Source organism: Cyprinodon variegatus, unplaced genomic scaffold, assembly GCF_000732505.1.
Source record: "Cyprinodon variegatus isolate N-32 unplaced genomic scaffold, C_variegatus-1.0 Scaffold590, whole genome shotgun sequence".
Classification (NCBI taxonomy): Eukaryota; Metazoa; Chordata; class Actinopteri; order Cyprinodontiformes; family Cyprinodontidae; genus Cyprinodon; species Cyprinodon variegatus.
In genome coordinates, this window is record NW_015151043.1 from 213,356 (window position 1) to 222,777 (window position 9,422).

The window sequence follows — 9,422 nt, forward strand, 5'->3', positions numbered from 1 at the left end:
CCATGCAGTTCAAAGCCAAGGAGCCATCACTGGGAATCCAGCCATAGCTCCCTCAAGGCGGAAAATCAACCTGGGATTTCTTGCTGCAGTTTGTAGCAGCTGGAGTGAATATGTAAGTTTTTTGGGTGGTAAAAACTGCAAGTACTAGAACATAAAATTTAACATTCATATAGTTATTTTAAACTGTTTTGCCACAGTCCAGTAAAAATATATTTTAGTAGAGTAATCAAAGCAATCTTTGTATGTGAAAAAGTTAATTTTCCTGGCTTTTATGCTAACAGATCTGTATAGATCGCAGCATCTGTCTCCCTGCCAGCTCCACTTCTCTATTTGAAGAAGCTGAGATCTCTGCTCCTGCTGAGCTGTTAGCATAAAATTAAATTCAAACATACATCTAAAGTTGTTTCACTCTACTAAAATATATTTTTTAGTGGATTGAGGTGAAATGTCAATTTTAATTTTCTGGTACTTGCGGTTTTTAACCACCTAAAAAACGGCAGATTCCCAGTGACGGGGGTCTGCCTGACAGATGACTATTGAGATGTACTTTTCCCCACTTGCTAATGAAGATTCTCAGTCATCCAGGTTATAGCCATTCCCAAAAAGTAAAAATAAAAAACCACTGGACATTGTTTTCCAAGTTTGAAGATGTTTTGGCTTAGAAAACATGTAAATTGAACTGAAAAAACAGGTCCACCTCTAAGTAATGGGGAATCGTTGAGGTCTTTGTTAGCCTACAATACCTGATAGTGGCCCATGACTCTGAAAACCGAGTCACTAGGGTCATTGTTGGCCTGGCTTACCAGGCGAGATGTTTTGGTCCCCTGCATGGCAATTAGGATTGAGATGATAGTGGGAAGGAATCAACTATCACTGTATTGTCGGTTTTTCTCTCAACATAAATGGATTCCTTTACATCTGTTTTCTTTGTCCAGAATGTTTACATTCTGGTCCTCAAATGAATGTCCTTAAGGTGTTGAACCATGCACTTGTGGAGAGGTTGTTTGGTTTCTCTAATATCAAGATCAGAGCATTCCTCACTCTGCTTATATTTGGTCGGGGGGTTTTGTCCTTAGGATGCACAAGCCTCTTCCTAAGGTCTTGTTAGGTTTGAAAGTTACTGGGATTTTCAGAGACTCCAGCAACATATGGGATGGTTATGTTTTAGCGTTTAATCTTCTCACCGTTATGTTCTGCTGCTTGCTTTTTGGATATCCACAGGTTTGAAGAGCATCTTTGAGCTTCCCTTCTGTTTTAGTAGGGACATGCTCGGCCCGGTGTTGTAAGGTTCTGATGACTGGAAGTTTGCGTTCCAGTGGGTGGTGTGAGTCGATTTCCTTTAATCTTCAATGTTTAGGTTTCCATCTCCTTCCATGCTCACCAAAAAGTCCAGAAATGGTAGCTTGTTGCCGTGGTCAACTGAGTTGATGTGTCTTGTGAAAGCTTCTACTTCCTTTAGCTGGATTTTAACAAATGTATGATCCACATATTTAAACCAATGGCTTGGTGGTGTTCCTCTGAAAGTGTCCAAAGCTCTCTTTTCCATTTCTTCCATTTAAAGATTGGCTACAATTGTTGACACAGGACATTCCATGGCACAACCATGCTTCTGTCTGTTAAAATGATCCTTAAACTTGAAACAGGTTTCGGAAAGACAAAGGTCCAGAGTGAAATTAGTCCTGTTGTTTAGGTCACTAGCTGTTCATCTTATTTTAGATCATATCCATGGTAAGAAACACCACTCAGACCCTTTTTCAGCAGCATCAACTGAGTAACATATAACATTGCTAAACAACTTAATATTTTAGCCCCCCTTGGTGGGAAACGCATCACATAGAAAACTCCAAAGACTTTGCAAATAAAGTCAAACATTTAAAGAAGAAACCCTGGTGTCTTCTTACATACCTTTATCAGAGGCAGTATATAGTCAGGAAATGTCTACAACAGGACTAATTTCACTCTGACCAGATCCCTACTGTACTCGACCTTTGTCTTTCCACCACCTATTTCAAGTTCAGGGATCATTTTAAAATACAGAAGCATGGTTATGCCATGGGATCTCCCGTGTCATCAATAGTAGCCAACCTTTACATAGAAGAAATGGAAAAGAGAGCTTTGGATGCTTTCAGAGGAACACCACTAAGCCATTGGTTTAAATATGTGGATGACACATTCAACAAAATGGAAGCTTTCACAAGCTACCTTTTCTGGACTGTTTGGTGAGCATGGAAGGGGATGGAAATCCACTCACACAGACCAATACCTTCTTTTTGACCCACTGGCATGCAAACTTTCAGTCATCAGAACCTTACAACACCGGGCCGAGCATGTCCCTACTAAAACAGAAGGGAAACACATCAAAGATGCCCTTCAAATCAGCAATGGAATCCAAAAAACACAGCAGAACATTGGAAGATCAAACGCAAAAACATAATCACATATGTTGCTGGAGTGTCTGAAAAACACTCCAAGATTTTCTCTAACCAAGACCCTTAGACGCTAGTGCATCCTAAAAACAAAACCCACAGATGGACTACCTCCGCTGGACAAGACTCTGTCCACCTACACCTTAAGGACAAAGTAGACAGTTGGTTTGAAATAAAAAAGTGAAATGTCTTTAAACCACTGGACTTTGTTTAACTCCGTTGACATTAAATAAGTCACTCTCTTCATTATATCTGATTTTGTTCTTAAACTGGCACTTAATGTATATGTACTTTACCTTTAGAAGACATGTCAATTAGTGGCTGTAAATCATTGTGAAAGGGAGGTGTCCTCCTTTCCTTTTAATTACCTGGGATTGAATGTTTCTTTTGTGCCACCAGCTCAAAGTCATATTTTTCCAATGCATTTGCAGGTAGTGTGGTTCATTTACGTAGTTAATCAGCAGCACATGGATCAGGCCTACACACACAGAAACAGTTGAGCTGGTGGCACAAAAAAATACACCATAGGGGTGTGGCCACGTTACCTGATTGTTAAGGCAGTAATGAGCTCTATGCCAAACTCCACCCAGCTTCTTTCATTACTGGACTAACTGATTCATCCGGGTGTGTCTGGCCCTCTCCTCATGGTTACAGAGGTCACGCTTACCTGGATTGATCAGTTCATCCATTAATGAAAGACAGGAAATAAAGGAGCTTGACATATAGTCCATTTATACCACACGGTCTCCTACAAATACTTTTAGGTAATTATTAAGAAAACTACTTGTGACTAAAATATAAATCTTACCTCGTAGGCAAGGGCGAAGGTCCCCCAGTGTATGGCGACAGACTGTTTAGCCTGAAGGTCCTGATGAATTTGAACAGCCTCCTCTGGATCCACATGCTGTCCCTGCATCACATCCCTGAAACACCAACAGGAATCCTGCTTAATATTCTGTTCGAAATAAAATGCTAAAACTGTACATGTACATGCAAGTTGTGTTTTTTAAAGTGACTTTACCTGGAATACAGAAATAATACGGTATGGCTAAAAATACTTTTTGCAGCAGCATAGGCTCACCAAGAAATAAAGTACTTCCTGAGAACCCAACGGTCCAACCATGATAGGCTCAGACTAAGAGAAGCTAACATTTTCTGGTCTTCCTGCAGATTTTTCTGTTATCAAAGATGATTATTTCCACTAAGATCATTTCTGACTGAGCTCTAACGCTTATAGTCATCATTATCTCCAGGGCTCTTACTAAATCCTGTTCTCAAGCTGCTGGTGCACATGACAGATCAACTGACTAGGATTGTGAAGCATTGCTTTGTGTTCAAAACAGTGTTAAGAAAATGGAATACATATTAATTTGGTGTTTTAAATAATCTCCATGCTCTACAATTCCTTCACAAGATGAAGTTGCCACTGATATTTTTGTTAACTTAATTCTCTTCCTTTTTTAGCGTTGGATTACTCTACTATGGAGGAGCAACTCTGCCATATTTAAAAATAAATACAGAAATAAACAAAAAACGCTCAATAAATAAGCATACAGTTAATTTCCCCCATAAATACAATAAATAAATGTAGGTAGAAATTAAATTATACAGTAAGACAAATGTAGATATTTCTTTATTCGCCTTTGTAACAATTACCTTATTTATTTAATAATGTATTTATGTGCATGTGATATTTTTGTCCATTTTATTCTTTATATTTCTGCCTCATTATGCAAATGAGGAAGGGCTGTGTTTTGTTCAACTTCTGCTCATTGGTTGGTTTGAATTTTACTGCATCGGTCAAATCTACAGGAGGAGATGAGAGTCTGAAGTCAGTGGCTGTTTCTCAATTAATAAGAACGCAACTATGGACTCATGTTCTCGCCAAGTATGTTCTTGAGAAGAACCCAGGAAAGTCTAGACTCTGGGAGAACAGGAGCACGCAGCATAGATCTGGGTCAATTTGAACAAAAGCGTGCTCGGCTCGTCTGAAGCTGCTTTTCTCCTCCTATTATTAATAGTCTCTCGATATTAATAAATTCTGACTTTTTTCATTTAGTAGGGGTATAATAATTAACACAGTCAGATAAACACATATCAAATGAAAATTTAGCCATCATAGCCAGCGGTCCTTCACACGAGGCTATGCCGAGAGAGGGCTGCTGCAGACCGGCTTGGATTAGGTCCTCTCAACTTCGGAAAATTTATTTTTTAAATTACGCATAAAATCGTTAAATGGGCCATAAAGTGACACTTAAAAGTATAATGTTCTTGCCTCAAATTATCTTAAAACATACTTTACAACAGCAAAAGAAAAGAGAACTTTTAACTTAATACTCTGAGCCGCCAACCAATGAGCAGAAGTTGACCCTCTAAGACAACAGCCTTTCCTCATTTGCATAAGGAGGCAGAAATAAATTGAGTTGAAAAAAAAAAAGAGGGTAAAAAAATACAAAGAATAAAACAGACAAAAATATATCATGCACATAAATACTTATACCAGACAATCAATAAATGGGGCAATTATTACAAAGGCAAATAAATAAAGAAGCTAATTAAAAGACATATATACATTTAGTTCTCACTGTATAATTTAATTTCTACCTACATGTATTAGTTTATTGTGTTTTTGGAGGCAATTAATTGTATACTTGTATTTATTTATTGAACATTTATTTATTTTTAGATATGGCAGAGTTGGTCCTCCATACTCTACTGCATAATAACATCAACAGAAAGTTTTGAAAAGGGGTTTATACATATTTTTCCACCTCTACACAAATTAAATTGCCTTATAGAAAAGAGTCTTTGAATAGATAACATTATGACCATAAGGTACATTAAAAAGCTACACCTCTTAATTTTTGATCTGCTGTATGCGACGGTGTGAATCTGTACCTGGGTCGGTATGCCCCAATTGGAATCGCTGCAAGGTCGAATGGCCCAAAGCGACGTCCGATCTCCTGGAAGGATGAGCAGTAGCCTGTGTCACCGGCGAAGAAAAACCGATGGTTGGGACCCAAAACAGACCAGCTTCCCCATAAAGACTGAAACACACAGTTAAAAGAAAAACAGATGAGTTACAGACTGCATAAAGTAAAAAATACTGGCAAAATTATTAGTTTTTCCAGATAATCTCCATTTCTGCTTATTTTCCAAACAGCAACCCCACAGTACTAAGATTATCACTGAAGTTTATAAAACAAAACTGATAACAATATAAATACTGTAACATTTCTTATCAAGTACCGTGTTATCATCCCACGCTGTCCGCTTGCTCCAGTGCTGAGAGGGTGTGCAGACAAATGTGACGTTGTCATGACCTGGGACGCAGTTCTCCTCCCACCAGTCAAGCTCCATCACGTTCTCACAGCCCATCTTGGTGAGCCAGTCCATCAAACCCAGAGGCACGAACCTGTTAAAACAGGCATCCTATTTTACAAGGTCTGGAGTGTTATATATACACAACCTCACAAAGACTGGAGAGAAAGGAGACAACGGTGGTTGAATCATTTGGGACACATACCAGCGTAGCTCTGCTCCAAAGCGTGCATTTAGGCTGCTAACAGATCCAGCATCCAGGTGATCATAATGAGAGTGGCTGATGACGACTGCATCTATCCTTGGCAGCTGTTTGTAGGACAGGAATGGGTCATACCAAACAAAGTCTGATATAAATTAGTTGGTTGGTTTGGACTAAAAAATAGAATAAAATCCTCAAACCTGTTCTACTGTGCAGGGGGGTCCTCTGTACCTTTTGGGCCCCATGAACTGGACTGGCGATGCTCTCTGGCTAAAAATCGGGTCTGTTAGAATATTAACCCCCTCCATTTCAACCAGAACTGTAGCGTGGCCCAGCCAGGTTACCCTCATACCAGCATGAGATTCCAACGCTTGTGGGTTTTGGACAAAGTAAGGCTCCATTACAGGGAGCTCACTGTCAAGAACCTGTGGGAACAGAGACCGATAACTGTCAACAGTGTTGAAAACAAGTTTATCTTTCATCCTGCAGGTTTGTGTTTTTGTCAGTGTCAATATCATAAAAGTGGGATTACCAAAAGCTGCTGCTGAATAATTGCACCACTAACTTGGCAAATAGGCACCTTACAGAAGCCTATATGTGATTAACCTTTGAAACTTTTGTCACACTAAAGCAAAATAAAGTCTGATGCTAAAAAAAAAAAAAAAAAAGTAGCGCAACATATTTCTATACCAACTGACATCTGACAGGCTGAGAATGAGGAGCATTAATCACAACAGCATACAACTCAAATGGAACTGCACAAATCAATAGCAGAGGTATGTCAACAGGAAAATCAGCATCATGCATCATGCCATAAAAAAAAAAAATATATATATATATTTTTTTTTCCAAGCAAGGACATGGAGGTTTATCGGGTTTGATGAAAAGGTGGGTTGAGCTAAACACATGCAGTTAAGAAAAGCTGTCAGAGCCAATATGCCCCGCTCACATATTCAATCCTCACAAGAAGACAAAGACGGATTCAGCATGTTAAGTTAAACATTATGAAAAAACGTCAATCACGAGTGTTTCAGCGCAGTTCTGCAACATGATTCGTGAAGACATCAAGTCTTCACTGTCTATAAAGAGCCTAAAACTGAAGCGGTGCTGAGTCGAAGTAGAACTATATCCTCCAGAATATCATGTTGTTCTGGATCGGAGTTACTAAAAAAATTTATCTGACATATTTTATATTGATTTATTGCCCAGTCTGAGTCTAAACTGAAAATTTTTTGGAGGTCAAGGAAGAGGCAGCATCGGTAATAAGAGGATGGACCCAGTGCTTCTTAATCAATCCATATCTGTGTTAGAACGGCAAAGTCAAAATCTAGACCTAAACCTTTTAGAGAATCAGTGGCAACACTTGAAAATGCAGGTGTCAAAAGTATTCATGTTTATTACCAAGTAGAAGTATAAATCCTACAGTTTAAAAACACTTTTGTAGAAGTTAGAATATCAACTTAAGCTTTTTACTCAAGTAAAAATGTAAAAGTAACATTTTTAAAACTATTTAAAGTAAAAAGTAAAAGTAATGCAGGAAAAAATTTAAAGAACAGATGCTTTACTGGAATTCTGGATAGTTTTCTTAGACTTGATTTTCTTAGTTTTATAACTAATGGTGGCAGTGTCAAATTTAACTTTGCATCATTTTGAAAAACAATTTATTTTGGTAGGTGGCAAACAACAAGTTGGAGCAGCACTGAGTCCAACCCAAAAGAAAATAATTGTCTAGATGAAACAAAACTAACGAGTCTAGTTTTACAAACGAAAGGAGTAGAAAGTAGAGATAATTGCAAAAAATGTAAGGAGTAGTAAAACTTGTCTGAAAAATAAATATTCCAGTAAAGTATAAATAGCCACGAATTCTACTGAATGTAACAAAGTATTTGTACTTTGTTACGTGACACCTCTGTGAAAATAGATATACAAAGATGCTTTGCTATCCAATGTTACTTTCCAAGTTTTGACTCAGCAGATTGAAAAAAATACATGCCACACTTGCCAGATTTTACATAATTTATCCAGATCATTTGTCTATTAAATAAAATAAAACTGTTATAAATTAAAATGGTGTTAAAAGTATTTTGTTCATCTAGTTTTGGACTATCTACGTGTTGCAACTGGAGCCTTCAATGTTTTTTCTGTTTATTTTGCTAAGTGAAAGAGGCCTTTGAGGCCTGATAATCCCTCAATGAAAGCAGCAGAGTTTCTAGAAGCAGCTATAAATAACAGCGTCAGCTCAGGGCCATGTTTTTAAACAGAGCTGTGAGAGATGAGCTTGTGACAACGCTTATTACTGACTGCGTAAACACAGTGGTGGTTTCCCTACAGTCAGCTGATCAAATTTGTCTTTTTAAAAGCTTCTGGATTCTTTCCAGTAAAATAAAGTCAATAATTGTTTACAAGCTTTACCAAGTAAGTTGGTGCCTACCTCTGTGCTAGTTGGCACATTGCTGTGATTTTTGTCCAGAACCATAAACCTGAAGAGCATGGAGTAGGATGGGAAACGCCATGTTGGCCAGGGGTTGGTCCAGCGCCCATGTTTGTCCCGACAGGACTTTGTCACCTCCTCCTGCATTCAAAATAAACACACCTGAACATTACATTTATTTCCACTCTGAAGGGACACGTCTGGAGATTGGAGCACACAGTAGGAGGAAGGTTGTTACCTCGAGTCGGTAGTCCAGGCGGAAACTCTTACGGGAGGAGCTTCTCTTCCTCAGTGTCCGGGGATCCACCTTTCCACCTTCAGCACCTTGAGGCAATTCACCATCCTTAAAAATACAGAGAAATTTAAAGGGCATTACTTGTTGAGAATTTAGCACCAAACTCAAAGAGAAAATGTTATCTTTAATATGTTATATCCCCAGCTAACTCCTCCTTACAGAGTCAAATTCATTGCAATAAATAAAGTGTTGATCATTACCTCCACCAGGGCTGTGCCCTCATTGAGCTCTGCTCTGTCAGAAGAAGATGGCTTCTCCATGTTTCTACCAACAGCACACCTATCATTGCACACACACACAGGGACACGGTCAACTTAATCACAATCAGCGGGGTTGACAGTTCACCTGCCTTGTTCACAGGTGCAATACATAAAAAACAGGCTACACTTTGATGCCTCTGAGTCATTTGCTTCTGCTGGTGTGATAACATCCCACGGTTAAACTGTTAGAATTTGCATACACTTTATCGTCAACTATCAGGGTAGTGTTCAAATAAAGGCTGCCGTTAGAAGAAAATGTCCTGCTTCAAATTTCATTCAAATTCAGAAAACGACCTTTGTTAAGTCAACATTAGTCTCGATTGTATAATCAGCTATGTCGCCCAATTTGAGGCAGAAAATGATAAAGCAATTAGTGAATAGCTTTTACAGTTTGTATTCTTACTGAATGCAGAAAGAAATAGGCTGAGATGTAATTATATATATATATATATATATATATATATATATATATATATATATATATATA

At 38.3% G+C, this 9,422-nt stretch overlaps 1 protein-coding gene across 2 annotated transcripts in view; it reads right to left on the reverse strand.

Annotated features, from left to right (window-relative positions):
* Positions 1-9,422, reverse strand: part of napepld (N-acyl phosphatidylethanolamine phospholipase D) — an 18,474-nt gene that overhangs the window by 2,634 nt on the left and 6,418 nt on the right. For both annotated transcript variants that reach the window (XM_015392429.1, XM_015392430.1), the window contains exons 2-9: positions 8,876-8,954; positions 8,619-8,723; positions 8,381-8,521; positions 6,150-6,374; positions 5,953-6,056; positions 5,676-5,841; positions 5,325-5,473; positions 3,235-3,349 (exon numbers count right to left, since the gene is read on the reverse strand). In XM_015392429.1, coding sequence (XP_015247915.1) covers positions 3,235-3,349; positions 5,325-5,473; positions 5,676-5,841; positions 5,953-6,056; positions 6,150-6,374; positions 8,381-8,521; positions 8,619-8,723; positions 8,876-8,954 — 1,084 coding nt within the window. The remainder of the gene's footprint in view (positions 1-3,234; positions 3,350-5,324; positions 5,474-5,675; positions 5,842-5,952; positions 6,057-6,149; positions 6,375-8,380; positions 8,522-8,618; positions 8,724-8,875; positions 8,955-9,422) is intronic.